The sequence below is a fragment of the Enhydra lutris genome, unplaced genomic scaffold (genome assembly GCF_002288905.1).
Source record: "Enhydra lutris kenyoni isolate GAN:26980312 unplaced genomic scaffold, ASM228890v2 scaffoldscaffold14, whole genome shotgun sequence".
NCBI lineage: Eukaryota > Metazoa > Chordata > Mammalia > Carnivora > Mustelidae > Enhydra > Enhydra lutris.
The window spans coordinates 40,645,485-40,665,026 of NW_019154098.1; the positions used below are offsets into that span (position 1 = coordinate 40,645,485).

General features: G+C 45.2%; 1 protein-coding gene across 1 annotated transcript in view; it reads right to left on the bottom strand.

The window, feature by feature from the left end:
* LOC111146804 (syndecan 2) overlaps positions 1–19,542 on the bottom strand; it is a 103,178-nt gene that overhangs the window by 5,299 nt on the left and 78,337 nt on the right. The window contains exons 2-3 of the mRNA XM_022502492.1: positions 9,563–9,674; positions 3,391–3,524 (exon numbers count right to left, since the gene is read on the bottom strand). Coding sequence (XP_022358200.1) covers positions 3,391–3,524; positions 9,563–9,674 — 246 coding nt within the window. The remainder of the gene's footprint in view (positions 1–3,390; positions 3,525–9,562; positions 9,675–19,542) is intronic.

The following is a 19,542-nucleotide window of genomic DNA, read 5'->3' on the forward strand; positions in this document are numbered from 1 at the left end:
ACCGCAGAGAATTATTTCACTGCTGCACAACACGCACCCAGCATGCACCCACTCACTACGATCTACATGACTGAAACAAGAAAATATGAAAGGTCTTCCCAGGTCTTTGTGAACCAAAGTACAACAGAAAGAGAAGCTCACTGGCAGCATTTTGCCTGCATTTTCTTCATTCTTCCCATGGAAAACTTGTTACTAACTGGCATGGTGGAAGGACAGACAGCTCAAGAGCTGAGCGAATGGATTCTCTAGGTTCTCATGTAATATCCTTTTCACTGCTCAGTAGCACTGCTCCCAGCAGTTAGGAAAGGGAAGCAAAAACTCAACCAGGTGGCTACTCAGGCTTGTCACTAGGGAAAAGGGTAAGCGAGTTCCAGTGGTCATTAAGATGCATATAGCAGCTACTGGGATATGAGAGACTGAATTTAACTTAGCCACATCCTTTGTGTCCCATTACTATGTTGAATCCCATGAATTCCCCTCAGATTTTCTGAGTCTCTACAATCATTTGTGAGACTTGACACAATTCCCTCTGACTTTGCTTCTGATCTGCATTTCAGGGGTCTGTGGGTGTGGGGACAGGCAGTCTCCACAGAGCTGGGGTCACCATGCACTAATAGGGACAGTCCACCTGTGCACAAGCTTCCAGGTGCTCTGGATGAAACATTCATTCTTTACACTGAAACACTTTATTGTACAGAAGCAAGGGTTTGACCAAGAAGAATTATTTCTACAGTACAGAGCAAATCTGAAATACCTTAGCTCTTGTATGTATGTGCAAGATGAAATTACAAAAAGGCACCATAGATGATTAAACGAAGTCAATTAAAGATCTGTCACATCCACGTCTGGTGTTTTTGATGCTGTGGAAATGTATCAGAAGTAGAAGACTGCAAGCAATGCTCTGCTTCAACAAACAACTGTGTTCTTTTTATTTCTGTCACATAAATTTACAACAAACTAGACAGAATATCTGTGACAGTGACACTGATGCCGCTGTCAGACCCATCAGGAAGCAGTCTACGTTAATGGCATCCTAGAGGCAATGTTTAATTTCGTTGTACCGCCATGTAGCTGTAAGATAGCAAATGAAATCACTTAATAATATTCACTATCAATATTATCATTATCAGTACCTAGAATAATGTTTGACACCTAATAAACCTCTCATGAAGAGAGGAATGACGACTCCGTTGAATACAAATGATACTAGGCAGATAAATATGTGTTAAAATGTTTGGGGATTCTTAATTTCTGAGCTCATCTGCCAAACATCTATCTTCTTTATCTAGATCTCACACAATTACTTCCTTAAAGCCAATTTTTAAAAATTTAAATCCATTTTCAATCCATTCCTGTCAACTGACCAGAACGCTACTGTCACATTAGGTTTTGCTTAGGATACAACTCTTGACCCCTGAAAGCCAAAATGGAGTTTCCTGCCTCAAGCTACTGGGTCCTGACAGTCACGGACTTCAAGAGATTCAGTCACAAGTGGTCAAATAAAACTGTGGTAATGCCAAATGCGTCCTTCAATGGCCACACTAGATAACTGCCGCACACTTCTGAGGACCCTCTCCCCATCCAACCATCAATAACACCCATTACTTCTCATTTCTACCCGTCTCCCATCCTTCTTTCATTCATTCAACTTCACATGTTTATGGAGCAGCTACCATGAGTGGAGCCAGAACATGTGAGGTACATCTGCCTCAGGGTTCAGAGACCTTCTCCTTTTCCCCTATGACCTGGCCCGGAAGTTCGTCTGCCACCAACAGGAACTGGCCCATCTTAACCCTGCAGAGCACACTCCAGGCTATAGAGGACGGAACATGGCTCCTTCCCTTCTGTGGAAACATATGCAGCTCTGTCCCTCACACTCCTGTTCACAGGCCCTGGGGGTGCACTGGGGCTGGGAGGGAAAACCAATGCACTCTGACAAAGGGAGGAAAATGAAAGCGTGCGATGGCCCCCATGTGTTCCTACCTTTTCAGGGGGGGGGGGGGCACCTCTTCCTCCAGAGAAGACGCGTCACTGCCGACAGGAGACGGCCTTCCACGTCCTGTCTCCTATGAAAGCCTGGCAGCGTCTCACTTCCAACCAAAGAATGAATGAGCTCTCAAAGGGGACACTTGTGTTTCTGGGTTTTCATAACCAGCCTGCTACCCTGGGCCCATCAACAAAGTCTACTAATGCAGTTATATGCACTCGTTTGGTGAACTGCCCTGGTCTCTACAGCTTACTGGGTCTCAGGTGACATGCTCTATGCACCCACAATTAGTCTTCTCAAGGACCCATGAGGAATGGCTCAGAGAGCTAAGAAATTTGACCAGATGCAGGATTTAAAGCCTAGACCTTCTTCAGACATTTTTTAAAAAAGATTTTATTTATCTGGTAGAGCGTGCATGAGGGACAGACAGCACACAGAGCAGGGGGAGGGACAGAGGGAGAGGGACAAGCAGACACCATGATGAGCACGGAGCCTGCAGTGGGCCTTGATCCCAGGACCCTGAAATCACGAGCTGAAATCAAGAGCCAGACACCTAACCCACTGAACCACCCAGGCACCCCTTCTTCAGACTTTCATTTGCATTTTCCAACTTCAATAGCTCACCCAGTAGTGACTGGTCAACTAATTACAGTATCATGACTATACAGCCAAAATCACCTGTCTCGTAGTTTTCACTAGCTAGTAATTTTGCTGTGTTCTAAACCCAAAGAGCTTATTTCTTAATAACTCAGCTCTCAAAATGAATATACTGGGATGTAACCACAGATATCATTATCACTGAAAGAGGGCAAAGTCTGTAGGCCACTGATGACAGGCCTAAGGGAGACGTTCAGAAATAATGAGACAGGTACCTGGAGTGTCCTTATTCCATAACCTGTTTTAGCACACGTAAAAGTTCACAATGGTTTTAACTCAGAATAAATTCTTTATGAAATGAAAACAAATTTTCTTGGCTGAAGCCCAAATAAACAGAAAACATTTTGCTTCTTAACTGGGCTGTGAGATCCTTCTAGAAGGAGCACCCTATAAAAGATACCCACATATAAACTAGGCCTGGATGATAAAAGTAGTAGGAAGAAGGACCTCCTGAGCTAGGAAGAGACACAGAGGAAGCTTAAATGGAGGAACCTTAAATGCGTATCGCTCAGAAAAAGAAGCCAGTCTCAAAAGGCTACATATTGCATGGTTCTAACAACAACAAAGTAGTAGGTGGGTAAATATCAAAACGATCATGGAGAGTAAGGAAGAGCCATTCACAGCAATATAATGAAAAGATCATGTGTCCTCATACCATTTTAAATGGGGCATCTCAAAAGGAACATTCTGGGCAATTTTAAAAACCATCTACAAAAACCTGCTAATGCAATGCAAAACAAACACACCTTTGTCTGAGCAGGTATCTTGTTCTGTATCTTCAGTGTCGTGGTTTCCACTTTCGGAACAGCACTCGTGAACCCTATCTTTGGAAGTGGTCGGGATGTTGTCAGCTCTGGGCTCTCTACATCCTCATCAGCTCCTGGGAAAAAAACAGGCAAAGGTGAGCAGAACACAGGAATCCCAACACAGGCTTCTCTATGAGCAGAGAGTGCTGTGTGGGGTGGACACCGACAGGGTCAGGTGCTTCCAAACCACCCACTCCCCGAGAATCCCACACTAACCTTCCCACAGCTTCCATTGCGACAAGGTGATTTCAGAGTGATCTGCGGGCAGCCTGGCATTTCCCTGTAATACCATCCCCAATGCTCTCAAGGAGCTCTTCTTTTACTTCCATGTTCAAATCTCTCCTGCCCGCAAGATTTCTTCCTTTCCTATGCTAAAATACACTACATTTCTCATTTTCAAACACGACATAACAATAAGAAAGGCAGACTCTCCCGCGGCAGACCCTTATTCTGAGGGGAACGGCTGCCCTCTCTCTCCCCTCTTTTATAGCCAGACTTTTCCAGTGGCATGGTGGGTCCTCACAAGAGCTCCCTTCCTCACCAGCAATCCACTCTGCTGGCCTCCCTCTAGTCAGATTTCCCATGTCATCATGCTATCAGTGACATTTGTCAATGAGGTCACCGACGTCCTCTGTGCTGCCATATCCAAAGCCGTTTTCCAAAGTGGCCCTCCTCTAATGGGACCCCCCTCGCACCACTGGACACTGGTCAGTGATCATCTACTTCTTCATATGCTCTTTGGGCTTCTAGAACTTTGACGTCACAGTTTTCCCCTATACCTCTTGGGCTACTCTTCTAAGTGTCCTTTGCAGGCTCATTCTCTTTTGACCTGGATGCAAGATATCAGAGTCCCTTAAGGTTCTGCCCTAGGCTGTTTCTTACTCTACCCTTTTCTCCCTCACTCACACTCCTGCCTTCAATTACTATCTAAATAGAAAGGAAACCGAAGTTTGTATCATTAGCTTAATTAACACTCCTCTGAAATGGAGACCTACATATGCCACTGGCCTGCTTGACCATTCTCACTCAAAGGACTCAATTGTCCACCTCTCAATGTTCAAAACAGAGCTCACAATCTCCTCTCCCCGCCCTCCACCTCTCACCCCCGTCCTCCCACAAACCTAGTTGTCGTCCTGTGTTACCTGGCAGTGGACGGAACCCTCCAGTCTTATAAATCACAACCCTGACTTCTTCCTTACCCCCACCTTTAACTGATCACCTCAGTTTGGATTTTACTTTAATAGGTCTTCATCCCACCACCTTTCCACAGTTCCAGAACCACCAGCCTGATCCACTCCACTGTGATCTGTCCATAAGCCACCAGACCTGCCTTCTTCCCAAGAGCCCCCCCTCAGACCACTGCCCACAGACCAGCTGCGACCCCATCACCCTTCTGTTTAAAACCATTACAACGGCACCCCACTGCTCCTGAGATGAAAAGAAAATGCCTCAGCCCAGCCCTGCATGGTCCAGCCCTGGTTGGACCTGGTTGGGCATTGGAAAGTACGTGTGTTCCATCTACCATTTTTAACCAGAACTCTTATGTTTGACTTTCTAGCTTCCTTGAGCATCACTTTCCCCTCTCGTCTGTTCCCTGATGGCCTGTCGGAAGCCCTCACCCGACCAACTCCTCATTCACCTCCAGACTTCAGCACAGTGGTCATTCCCCATTTCATTCTCCCATCCATATTATAGAGTCCTCTGTTAAATGGCTTTCTTAGCCAAAGTACATTTACCACAAATGTGTAATCATGTGTTTATTTCTAGGCTACTGAATGAAGTAGTCATCCCCCCCACGCCCCCCCCCCCCCCCCCCATAATGAGACTGGAAGGTCCGTAAGGCTCTGGCCTCTCTGGAGCATCTGTTTTGCTCTGGTTTGCTCTCTGAGTGCCTGACAGACTCCCCAGCACATACAGGCTCCGATCCAGTATTTGTTCAACAGTGACTAACCACCAACTGCCACCTGGACACTATTTTTTTTCTTTTGACCTTTTGACCACCAGAATAGCATCTGAGAATTTCTCACATTCAAATACAACATTCTTTTTAAGTGATCATTTGTCAAACGTGTAACAACTCAAACTCAAAATTCTCTACCTCAAACTAACCTGCTTCCTCAAACAGGAATGAGTAATGAATACCTCCAAATTCCTCACAGAATCAGGCAACGTAATAAGCAGTGCAGAAGAGGTAACATGCTAGAAACAGGGCAAGAGCTGTGACTGTGTTGCTTTTATTTCTGTTTAAAGTCACATTTAAAAAAAATATTCTATCAACTATCTCCTTTAACTTGAGCACATACACTCATCCTCAGACAGAGAAGAAATGGTAGGGTATATTTGAAATAAACACGGGATTTGGCATTAAAAACAAGTCCAGTACTGGTTCCGACATATTTAGCTGTGTGACCTTGGGCGAGAAATGTTGGAATCTTAGTGTCCTCAGGTGTAAAATGGGGATAACTTACTCTTAGACGTTTGCATGTGACAGATATCAGAAAGCACTGTACACATAAAACAGCAGTATGTAAATACATCATTAACAATGACGGCTCCAGAAACCCACTGCTCTTTTCTATCGGCCCACCTGATTTTCTATCAAAGTCTTACACATTATAACGCTTGATTTGTTCCTGCAATGAATCATTTCCTTACAAAAGATTTTTCTCAATGCCAAATGAAAAATTTTCCATTAAGGGCTTTCAAGACGCCCTTCGCTCATAACAGTTACAAATACGAATCACCAAAGTAGGAGGCTCTGTTGTGAGAGAGAAGAGATTTTTGTAAGGTTGACAATTCCCTCAAGCTAGCCTTCGTCCATCAGAGACAGAGAAGCGATCTGCCTTGGCTAGTTCTTCTACTGTATTTATCATCTTTATTCAAATAGATGGCCCCCCTGCCCAAACCAGAGACCTGGGAGCCCCCAGGATCATATCTCCATCATCCCTGACTTGCAAGCTCTCCTTGTTTCCCCTGGCCTGAGACATCCCACCCCGGAGCCCGTTTCCAACTGGGAAATTGCTGCTGATGCCATCTTGCCCAGAATCAACATCATCCCCTCTCTCTCCATTACAAAACCATCTGCTTCCCAGCCTTCAACACATCATGGCTTTGGTCTCCTCTCCTATTTTATGTGTCCTTGTGAGTTTAGGACCAATTCCTTTATTGACAGCTTAGTTGGGCATTGGAAAGTATATGTGTTCCATCCACCATTTTTAACCAGAACTCTATGTTTGACTCAAATTTTTGTTGTACAGCACTCTCCATATCATATAACTCAGGACATGGTGGTACAATTATTTTTTCTGATTTCTGCATTTCTCTCAGTCTCTTGGTTCCTTGAAGACAGGGACCAAAGTCCTTCTCATCCCTATGGCCCAAGAAGATGGTGTAAGTCTGGCATACAGTGAGTGGCTGGAGTGTTCATATTCATTAATGCCCATTCTTGAGTCCACCAATATCATGGCCCATCTCCTCACCTGGGAAGTACCCTCTAGGCCTCTGATCATTATCCTCCGGTCCATTTGCTTTCCCATTAGATAGCTAAGATAGGAGTGAGGACAGAGGGCACACTAGCCAAAACCCCGAGGAATCCCAGTTTCCAGCTGGGACTGGGCATCAGCTAGACAGGGTGCCCTAATTCTAGAGTAACTTATTATGACATACGAGGCAGGTCAACAAAGGAGGAAAAAGGAACTCTCGAGTCTGACTCCCCAGCCGTTAGCCCAGCTCCATTACTCTCCGATAGTGTGATCTGAGGCTAGTTACTCAATCTCTCCATGTCTTGGGCTTTCCCACATGAAGACTGAAGAGGTAACAATCTGTCCTTATAGAGATGTTGGAAGTATAGCAACAGACACAGTACAGGCTTTATGAATTCTAGTTACAACTAGAACTACTACCGTTAAGCTGTGAATCAGTATAACTTTAAGCAGTGCCAGGGGGTCTCCAAAATCTAGAATTATGCACTTCTTTGCTGCAATACTCTGCCCAGAGCTGGAGCCAAGGCAAAAGCAATGTGGATCTCAGTGAAGGCTTAGTTCTATGTGATTAGTGTATTCTCGATTTCAAACGACCCACTCCAAACTCCTTTCACCTGCACAGGTAGGTGGCCGAGAAGCCGGACGATGTACCTGCTTTCTTTCTATTAAACTTCAGGACAATCCTGGCAGAAGTCAGGAAAATGACTGGGACAACGTCTGCAGATCTAACAACTCTTGGATTCTAAGATCTACGAAATGGGGGGAAAAAGGGGGTCCATATTTATTATCTCTTGGGACATTTTGAAGATAGTTACAAAGCACTTTTGAGGTGCTAAAGGAAAAAAAGAGGTGCCAAGAGTGAAAGATATTAATAGCGTTGTAGGCTCTGGAGAACAACTCTTTCCACACTCATTCTGCATGTGTGGTATCTATCACTTCCCCAAGAATATCTAGGGCTATTTTTACATTCAAATTGCACCGTAAGCTCACTGTTACTAGGTCAGCCATTACCTCTCTCATCTTTCTCAGACTTGCTGGTTTCCAACTTAAAACATTCACTTCTATACAGGTAGACCTCAACAATTGATTTCAGTCTGCTCTGGGTCATCCTGAAGCTCAGGCCAGTCTGATTTCGGATATCTACGTTCAGCATAACTTTTACCATCTGTTGAATCTACAGTGAAAACCAAGCAAGAAAGGTCCTGGATAAGACTTTCCTAGCATACTCCTGAACTCAAATTTCTGACTTGATTATTCACTGAATATATGCACAAGATTTTCTTCCTTTCCACCTTATTGGGGGGCGGGCAGGGCGGGCATTCCTGGTACAGGTGACATATTTCACGTGTGGTAGATTGCAGAAATGCCCAAATCCTTTACTCCCCCCACCTTGTGTCCATATCCTCTGTAACGTGAGTTTACACATCCTTTCGTCAAGACTTACAAGTCTGGGAGGCACCTGGGCAGCCTCAGTTGTTAAACATCTGCCTTCAACTCAGGTCATGATCCCAGGGTCCTGTGATTGAGCCCCACATCGGGCTCCCAGCTTAGCAGGAAGCCTGCTTTCCCTCTCCCACTCTCACTGCTTGTGTTCCCTCTCCCTGTCTCTCTCTTCCATCAAATGGATAAATAAAATCTTAAAAAAGACTTGGACTCTGGGCTGCCTGTGACTTGCTCTTGACTAATAAAATATGGTATGGTTGCTGTGCCAATTCTAAGCCTTAGTGTGCAAGAGGCTTTGCACACTTCCATGTGCTCTCTTACGATCTCTGCATCCTCCCTTCAACAAATGGCTGGCCCGCTACAGGAGGGGGAGACTGTGTAGACCAAAGCCAAGTCTGCCCCAGAGCTGGGACAGAGCGCAACCAACATCAGTAAAGCTGCAAACCCAGCCTACAGATGACCATGAACATGCACGCGGGTCCAGTTAGCCCAGCCTAGATTGCCATCCTGCAGAATAATAAGCTAACGAACAGCTGTGGTTTTTAGCTGCTACATTTTGGGGTGTTTTGCCATCCAGCATTACTGAGGTCATAGGTTACAGATATACTAGGGGAACGAGGATATCACTGTATCCTCATTTTGCTGCTCTGATACATTCTCCCTCCTCCTCTTGAGTAAACCCGCACAACTCTTTTTGGTTCCACGCATACTCTGGAACACTGGGTTGGTGGCTTCAAGAAACTCGTGTCTGAGGGATTGCTTTAAGGGTGGCTTTCCACTTTTATCGCTCTGAAAGCCTTCGTAATAAAATTAAAACTAATGTTAACAGAACAAGGACTACCTGCCAAGCACCAAACTCTTAAGAGCTCAAGAGGTGTTAACCCCTTTGAGCCTCGCCAACAACCTAGGTGACGGAGACTAGCACTACTTTCCATTGTATGAAGGCAGAAACGGAGACTCAGCCAAGTCCAACACAGTCCCGAGACCTCACAGCTTCAGTGACGGACGCTAGAATACTAGAACATGCATCCAGGCATTCTGGCTCCTAAGGTGTGTCCTTACCCACCGTGCATCCTGCCTGTCTCCTTGAAATAAACCCCAGGAGTGCGTGTGCATGTGCGCGTGCATAAGCACGCATACACGCCAGCATGAAGAACGGAGGCGTTCCCGGCAGGAGCCGGCCTTACCCGAGCCTGACGCAGAAGCATAGTCGTCGTCATCGATAGGATACACTCCCGAAGCGTCTTCGATGGAGCTGTTGTCGAGGTACATGTCTTTATCAGAGGTCAGCTCTGCTTTCTGAGAAAAGAACGAGAAGGGATTCAGGATGGTGAGAGATCCAGAAACAAGCTCGTTTAAGCTGACCGTTCAGGTTTACACCACAGTGACTACCCCCTCTCTCCTCCAGCCCTCTGAACCCACATTTCCGGCCCCTCCGCTTCCTGAGGACATCCTGATAACGCAGACCAAGTCACCGACCGGCTGACCACAGGCAAACCTCTTGCCCCCAAGGGAAGCTTCCATAGCCTAATCCAGGAGAAGGAAACAGCTCAGAGACCTAAGCACCTATCAGGGGCTTATTTCATTATATTCCACTAAACCTGTCTGAGTTTCAGTGGTCCCAATGCTAGTTATAAGCCAGCTCAGGCATTCTCTCTGTCACAAGGTCATTGTGGGGCTCCCTTGCTGGAGAACTATCAAACACCCAGATTATTTAAGACTTTCTTGGGGATGAATACAACGGTATTACCCACACTCAGGCCACATTACCCACACTCAGGCCACATCACCCAGGGAGCCATCAAGGCCCACCAAACGTCTGCAGGCCGGGCCACGCTCAAGGCTTTGTCACTGTGGCCAAGAGCTCCCCTGGTGTCCCGGCAGCCCGGACCGTGCAGACGCCAGGTGGGGAGGGCACCCTGCAGGCAGCCGTCCCCAGGGGGCTCCTCTGACAAGAGCCAAAGCCCTCCCCGAGCCCATGTCTAGGGTTCACTGGCTTAGCAGAGCCTTAATGACAAATGCAGATAAAGCCACACGAGCACATTCTTTTTATATTACTGGCACTTGGAACCAACAAATCACACACTTCACATGGAGAGGGATCATTCTCGAAGTAGGCCAGCTTCACAGCTTCTGAGCTCTTCAGTAAGCGTTTTTGTATTAAAATTCAACCTCATCCTGGCCAGAAGAATAACTCACATGAATGGAAGGCAGAGTAGACGTATCATTTTTTTTTTAAAACGATTTTATTTGACAGAAAGCGATCCCAAGTAGGCAGAGAGGCAGGCAGAGAGAGGGGGGGAAGCAGGTCCCTGCTGAGCAGAGAGCCCAATATGGGGCTCGATCTCAGGACCCTAAAATCATGACCTGAGAAGGCAGAGGCTTAAACCACTGAGCCACCCAGGCGCCCCTCATTTTTTTTTTTAAACTGGTTTTAGTAAATTGGTATTTTCCCCACCAGTATCTCAGGAAAACCCAGAAACAAAGCAGACAGTCAGATTCTAAACATTTGTGTTCAAAAACAGGCAACACTCATTATTGTCCCATTTTTAAATATTAATAAAACTGAATGTTTGCTCCTAAGACGAATTATAAAAAGTCTCCCTTACTACATTGGCTCTCATTAGATTTCCTCTTAAAACTCTTTGTTCAGCGGTCGCCGTGACTGGAGCCTTCCTAGGAGGACAGACGGGTCCAGCTCTCCCCAACAGCACTCCTTTATTCTCTCGGGTTTCAGCAGCTGCTTAGAGAAGCGAAGCCATGTAAACCTGAGCCCGTGTTCTCCACAGGGCCTCGGTGCCAACCGGCAGAAAAGCACGGAAGCTTCCTTTGTGTGAGCTTACCACACTAGCACGTTGAGCACGGAGACCCTTAGGGCTGGTTCTCCAGTGAGCTGGCTGGCAGGCATCAAGGGACCACCCTGAGCCAAGAGCCTGGTGGCAGTTTTCTGCTAGAATGGTCAGAGCTGACCTCTGCGATCGGAGGCCATCCTGCATCACACGGGTTTCCAAGGCTATCGTCACCCTTCCAGGCAGTAATTCCCAAAGCTCGTGAACCACATCAGGGTGGTTCTGCAGCTCAACAGTAAACTTAACCGACCCCTCGCCAACTCCCCGCCACTCTGAGGGCAAGGACTGTACCTCCCCTCTAACCCACCCCCGCTCCCCGTAATCACAGTACCTAGTGTGTATATATAGTAGGTGCTCAGTAAATGCTGTTTGGGCTATTGGGGCTAGCGCTGGAATGCAGTATCAGTCCTGCTTATGTTAAACTCTGTCCCGTGACGGTCATCTGGGGGACCGTCTCATTCTTGCTCTCAAGTCCTGCCTAGGAAATAGACTCTGACGTCCCCAGTCCCTGGAGGTCCTGTAGTTGTACAATGCGATTTTGGACTTTATAGCACATGAACAGTTTGAGCCCTAAACACCTACTGTTATTTCTCATCGTTTCATGTGTATTTTCTCTTGCCCCTCAGCTGGGTACAACTTGCTGAAGGCCGGTCTTCAATGACCTAGCATACTCCCTGCCTCTCTCAAAGTGCATGGGTACTCAATAAATATTTGTCAACTGATTGAGATTGCCTAAAACAAACAGGCCTTTGACTCGGGTTTCAGAGTCAACACATGGCAGGGGACCTCCAGGATTCCTACAGTTAAGATCTCTCCATTCTAAGCCTGGGAGATGGTCTGCCCCAAACCTCCCCTATGCATTGCATCGCATCATCTTAAATAACCTAGAGTCTAAGACGTAAGTCAAAGTATCTTTTAACATATGAGAAACCTATTTGTCTTTTCTTAACATTGATTTCATTTTCCTCTTGGCTCTGTCCAAGACGTTGGAGGTGGCGTGGTAACACGAAGATATTTAATCCCTACGGGGAAACTGAATTTCTTTTCATTAGATGAGTCAGTTGTCGGTTCTGACACATCTGTCACAACAGACAGGCAGAGGGGCCAAACACATCTCCCAGGGAATTCTGGCCACCGCAAAGTCCAACCACACTGGGTAGGCCTGACAAGCAACGGACTTCCGCAGGACAACCCTCTGACGAAGCTGCCCGGCCTGAGCAGCTACAGGACTCGGGGAGGAAGCGCGGGTGTGTCGGGAAACGCTGGCTTGCCCTCAGCCACTCGGGGTCTACAGGGCTCCAGCATGGTTTCGGAGCGGACAGGGCGTCTCACGGGTTCAAGGGCGACTAGAGGTACCTGGCTCCTCCATCCTCCAGTGTCATACGAATAATTGTTACATCAAACGCACAGTTATCTCCTGCTCGGACATCAGGGGCACCGAGCACAGAGGAGGAATTACCAAAATCCTTCCACAGAATCTAATATCGTAACAAGCTGGGCCCCTTTTCACCCTGTAGTAGACAATGCTCAAAGAATACCTCCACGGTCTTTCCTTTAAATAAAAAAAAAGACCTTTCCAAATATGACAAATGCCTTTGGTGGGGGTTCCACATTCCGGGCTAAATTTCTGCACTCGCCATGCCTGGAGAGAGAAATGGATTATGGACAAATGCTCTCCTGGGGTAAGATACAAAAGCCACGGAAAGGGGGGACTCAAGACTCCTGCTTTTACACCTAGCCATGTGTGGCCTGCCTCGCTAAGCAGAAAACCCCAGGACACACTCTGAGCACCGTCTTGCTCAATAAGACAGAGCCACTGGACTGAGGGAACGGGGAGAACATTCACACAGGCACAGCCCGGCAGCCTGGAGCAGCAGGCCAACTAGAGGATTTCATAACGATGTTGTTTAATTTGGGACCAACTCTTTCTGTGAGGCTGTGCCAATACTGTTAGCTAACAGGGCTGAGTACGAGCTGGAAGAAAAATAGAGCTGGTTTTTCAGACCTTTTCCCCCTTGGCTGATGCAAGATGTGAATCCAGGAGAGCAGAGGGAAGTTGTGGGAAGCTCCTAGGTATAGCGAGGAGGAAAATCTCCTGCAAACCAAGGTAGAGGCTGACGCCTCACGCCACCTTCAGCCACAGGACCTGGAAAGCACTAAATTGCCTGCAAGGAGGCGGCAGTTCTCCCCAGAGAACGCACCACTGCCTCAGTCTGGTATCCCACAATGCCTCAAGGCTGGCAAGATACATACCGGCTTCTACACTAACGGCTCCCCTCCTTCTCCAGCCCTCAAACTGCAGCAACCACACCATGTTGGGCCCGGACCGTGAATTCCCAAGGTCTCCTTACTTGGCCACTGGCTAAGTCTTTATGTTTGAATCCATTCTCTGCAGGGGGACCATGCCTCTTAAATGCTACCATATCACCTCAGCTAAAAACCCACTGTTGGTTCTCTGTCACCTACAGGATGGAATTAAAAGTCCTCGGCTTTGAAAGAAGTGCTTTCACGCGAGGGTCTCACGGCACTCCTGGTGTCAGCTGCTGCCACTTCCTCTACCCAAACCCCAGCCTCCACGACAAACTCAAGGGACCTGGTCACACCAATTTCCATAAAGGAAAGACCTCTGCATGGAAATAAACTCCTTTCAGGATGGAAAATTGAGGCAAGCAATGGTGACCCAGGCTTTACATACTTGAGGATGATGAAAACCAGTATTTTGAGAGAATGATTTAGACCAAACTCTTATGGTATCTGTAATATAAATGAAGAGAGGAACGTTAATTCAATAAAACAGCATAAAAGACCCATGCACCGATCTTGGCTTTAGTGCCATCCCCAACCTGTCTATGAGACAGTGACTGTACAAACCTACGTAGTCCGTAGATAAAGTATACCTCGAACAAATATTGTTTCAAACTGCCAGTGCGGAAATCAGTTATTTAGGAATCTGAGGTCTTCCTTGAAAGATACACTGCCTTATCTACTAGATGAATGTCCTCTGACTGCCTTAAACTAGTGCAAGCGATAAACAGTGGTCAAGATAATTAAAGCTCAAAGCAGCAGGTGTTAAATTCACTCTACGCTTTCAACTTAGGTTAATAACAAAGTCAGAAAGTAGAAAATCTAACTATTTATGGACACCAAACATCCCTGCAACTGGCCTTCAGAAAATCAGCCTTTGGATATAAAAATAAAATATTCATGTGGCCTTCTATTACGTTCTGGACCACATCATAGAAGACAAATACCTACACGCCGCTCTTAGTTTTAGGATAAAGGCACATCTAGTCCTGATTTAGACTGAAATGTATATTAATTTTTATGGTGATTACAAAGTGTCAGTCAAACTGGCTATAATTTTAGCTTATCTTTCCAGAGATGACTTAGTAAACTATCTTGTTAGTAGCTAACATACACTACAAATAATAATTACCTAAAATTCCCACCCATATAGTCATTCAGAGATGACCCATGTGTCCTTCAGGTGAACTCGGACAATTCTGGCTTAGGCAAAGCCCAAAGGAACATTAATCTTAAAGCTTGACTGGACATTATAGCCATCAAGATCACCTGTTTATTTCAAAAGTGAAGAAACAGAGCAAAATAATTTAAAATCATCCTGTCGAGTTGGTGCTCAAACTTGAGCCCAAGACTCAGGATACTTAATTCTGGGCTCTTTCTGTTACAGTGTAATTCCCCATAACATGAAGTTATCAGAGCCATTCAGCCTGGGGTTCCAAAGGATTAGCTGTAGCTAACTGTTAAGTGTTTATTATGTGCCAGGCATTTTGTGCTAAGTGTTTTATAAGCACTGGCACATTTAGTCACCTCAGCAATCTCCAATGCAGCAATCTCCAACATACAGATCAGAAGTGGGGAGCAGAATTCATATCGAAGTCTGAACTTCAAAATGTATACTCATTGAGAGTGCTGGCCGTCCTGTGACTACTTTCCTGCCTGCTCTTCCGGTGATTCACACCTAATCATCATAAAGGTCCCGAGAAGAACTGCAACAGAGTCACATTGACCTGCTGGATCCAGCACGTACAAACTCTGGCCATGGAAATTCCCCTTCCAGGATACCTATTTAACATCTTTCAGAATTAGCATTCTTGGCATCCTAGATAGGAAAAAAATTCTACGTTAAGAGTCAGAGTTCTAGCTTAAAAGTTCCTTCTCTGCCTCACGTCCAGTAAGTTCCCCATATGAAGAATGCCTGGAGTCATGAGCATCAACGGCCACTCCTTTCAGTAATACCTTCCTTTCTACCAAGTATCCCAGCCAAACCAAAGAGGTAACAGAAGAGCCCTATGTTTATCGCTGGAAAAAGATACTGTTGTCCTTGAATAGATGACCTTTGCTGGTTATGTAAGCTTATAAGCAAATACTGTTGTATTTACAAGCACGTATTTTAAGGGTTTGTTTACAGCCAACTACCTGGTACCTTATCACAATCCCAGGCTTACTCTAACATCCTGTATAAAATACATACAAAAGCCAAGGTCAAAGGTGAGGTCACACGTGAAAGAAAATTTATAAATTCTTTACTTAAGAAAGCTAAAGTGTTTTACTTTTTCTTTTTTAAAGATTTGAGAGAGAGCGGGCAGCCACCTGCTTGTGTGCACAAGTCGGGAGAGGGGCAAAGAGGGAGAGGGAGAGAATCAGACTCCCCGCTGAGTGGGGAGCCCAATGCGTGGCTACTTCTCAGGACCCTGAGATCATAACCTGATCTGAAATTAAGAGTCAGACGCTTAACTGAGCCACCCAGGAACCCCTAAAGCCTTTTAAGAAACACTTTAGGGTACCTTCCATAAAGTGGGGAATGGATTTACAGGCATGCCTCAGAAATATGGCAGGTTTGGTTTAAGTGGCAATAGCATTATATCCAAAAAAACCCAATCTACGTAACTTAATTATACAACATTGCTAAAAAATGCTAATCATCATGCAAGCTTTCAGTGAGTTGTAATCACTGATCACTGTAACAAGTATAATAATGAAAAGTATGAAAGACTCCAAGAATTACCAAAATGTGACAGGAACAAAGTGAGCAAATGCTGTTGGAAAAAATGACGCTGACAAACTTGCTGAATGCAGGGTTGCTGCAAACCTTCAATTTGTTAAAAAAAACAAACAAACAAGAACCAAAACACAATACCTGCAAAAAGCAAAATGAAACAAGGTATGCCTCTAAATTATCTATTTGCACATATTGGGAAAAATAAATCCAAATTCTGAAAAAAAAATCATTCGGTTTCATGAAGGAAGAATCGCATGTAGGTATGAAGCATGAGGGAGGAGGAGGAGGACTAGTCAGGGCTGCCTATAAAAATGGCAAATTAAAAAAAAAAATTGGGGGGGCGCCTGGGTGGCTCTGTGGGTTAAAGCCTCTGCCTACAGCTCAGGTCATGATCCCAGGAACCTGGGATAGAGCCCTGTCCTGCATCAGGCTCTCTGCTCAGCAAGGAGCCTGCTTCCTCCTCTCTCTCTGCCTGCCTCTGCCTACTTGTGATCTGTCTGTCAAAAAGTAAATAAAAAATCTTTAAAAAAAAATTTTTTTTTTAATGTAAAATCACAGGCGACTCTACAGAGAAATCCAACTTGTTCTGTGAACCTTTTGCAACAAACTGAGGCATGGCAAATGAGGGAATTCCTACAGTTCTTCGAGTCTGAACCACTCATTTGTAATTACCACTCATTTGTAATTACCCCACCATTGTGGGGTTTTCCTGTTGGATACAGAGGGGGAATCTTATCTCACCACTCAGAATGCACATTCCTTGAAGAGGTCCAACAATCAGTACGGGGCTGATGTTTTCCTGCATCCTCTATCAGACCTAGCACTGTGCTCCAAGAGCCAGCACAGGATAAAGGTTCAACAAAGAGTGGAAGAGGTCTGAAAGGCTGAACCCAAGCTTAAAGCCACTTGGGGAAAGGAAAGAACCATCCTGTCTAATGAAGTTACCGGTCACCTCACATCTGGGAAAACCAGATCAGTGTTCTCTTATTTGGTCTCTTTAAAAGACAACCGGCAAGGGGGCGCCCGGGTGGCTCTGTTGGTTAAGTGGCTGCCCTCAGCTTGGGTCATGATCCCGGGGTCCTGGGATCGAGCCCTGCATCCGGCTCCCTGCTCAGTGGGGCGCCTGCTTCTCTCTCTCCCTCTGCCTGCTTGTGCTCTCCGTCTAATAAATAAATAAAATCTTAAAAAAAAAAAAAGACAACCTGCAATTCTGCCTTCTACTGCGAGGAGAAGCCATAAAGGTAAGTGTTGACCTTAGAAGAAAGTGCCAACTCATTAAGGATGCCTCCAATGAGCCAGAGACAGTGTTAGTCTTTGGAGAACATTTAAATGGCTGAAGAGCATTTAAAAAGCAACACTGAGTTAGTTGTACTTAATGGTAGAAATGCTCCTCTTTGTTTAAAAAAAAAAAAAAAAAAAGAACAAAAAAACCTAAAAGTGGTTCACAGCGGGTTGATTTCCTCGCTTTTGAATTTTGAAACATTCGAATTACAAAATTCAATCAATATGTCTTTTAAGAAATACTCTTCCTGAAATTGGTTTATTGCTAATGCTAAACAAAAACCAGTCTTCCTCTTAGGCAACGTGGAAGTCAAGGTGGGGGGAGGGCAGAGGGAAGCAGGACACACTGATTTTTTTTTTTTTTCCCAAGTTTTTATTTTAATTCACACACTAATAGTTCTTACTTCTGTTTGTAGTAAAAGATTCAGATTCCTAATCCGGAGAGAGAAGGGAAGAACCTTTGTCCTGAATTATATTTGTTGGCAACAAAAATACGACTGTGCGAAGCAACGTACCTTAAAGCAATGCCTGGGACTTCTGAGTGGGATAATGTTGAATATGCATGACACACAAAAGGAAAATGTTCATTACTTACAGATGTGCTCCAAGTTGTGCTTTTTTCCTTTTTTGGAATATCAAACAGAGGAAGGCAAGAGGTTTGTAGCCATGTTATTATAAGCATTGCTGCTTCTCCCCCTCCCAAACTAGAATATTCCAGTATTTATTTTGTTATCCATATGACCACAGTTTAGACTAGAGTAAAAATAGAAGCCATGTGAGCCTAACCTGAAATGTCCCAAGTGCTGGAGAGGGTCAGTATTAATATAGTCTAACTGAAATAACGAGATTCTGTTTCCTGGTGGAGTTTGGCAGGAGTGGGGGGTGGGAGGGGAAGATTTGGAATTTATTTCTTATTCAGAAGTGTTTTGTAGAAACTACCATAATGGAACAGAGTCCAAGTCAAGCACAAGAAGCCAACAGGCTCTGGTTTCGATTTAATAATTCACTCTAAGGGTTTTTCAACTGTGACAACTTCAGGCCCCACGACACAAACATGTATATTCTCCACCCTACACGGGGGCCGACAGAATGCTGTGGGAAGCCTATGGGACTGGCAAATGGGAAAGACCTTATGTCCAAAGGGCAGACCACACTGCCAGGCTCCAGGGGGTGCCAGAGAAGGGACCTGCGGGCTGAGGCCAGCAGCGGCTGGTGGATGCAATTTCCAGGGGAGACTGTACTCGGAGGTCTAGCACTGTGCTTGAATGTTAATAGGAATATGGGACACTTTACTACTGGCCTGTAAAGAGACACTTGGACTATTTAAAAGATGCCAACTAACAGAAATTGGCACAGGCCATTGGGGTAGCACACTGCTAAGGTGTTTTAAGAAGATACGAAATCTTTTATACCATCTGATCAGATAGTTCTACTCTCAGGAATTATCCTAAGGAAAAATTCTAACAGAGGAAGAGTTAGGGCTTTACTACCACACTGAAACAAATTCACCGAGACAACCTAAATGCCAACTATGGGTGGGTGCGGGGGTGGGGGTGCTCAGTAAATTATATGGGATGTGTTACCTTTCTCAATGGAGCCATTAAAAAAATCATATACCACGGAGCAACAAAGAAAAGTATTTAGACAACACATTAAATTTAAAAAGTATATATTGTTTTACTTTCTCCTAATATTACAACTCTATTAAAATCTCACACCATTTGGCCAAAGGTGGATAGGGGGATGGAAAATGAAGAGAGTTCTGAGACGCCTGGCTGGCTCAGTCGGTTAAGTGTCTGACTCTTGATCCCAGCTCAGGTCTTGATCTCAGGGTCGTGAGATACATACACACACACACACACACACGAGAATGCACTGGTGAGGATGGTGGCTTATGAGCAATTTCTTTCTTAATTGATACTATCATTGCATTTGTACACATATATATGGGGCTAAATGCATAGCAAGCACAAAGCCAATGAGTCACACAGTCACATGGGACCAACTTCTAACA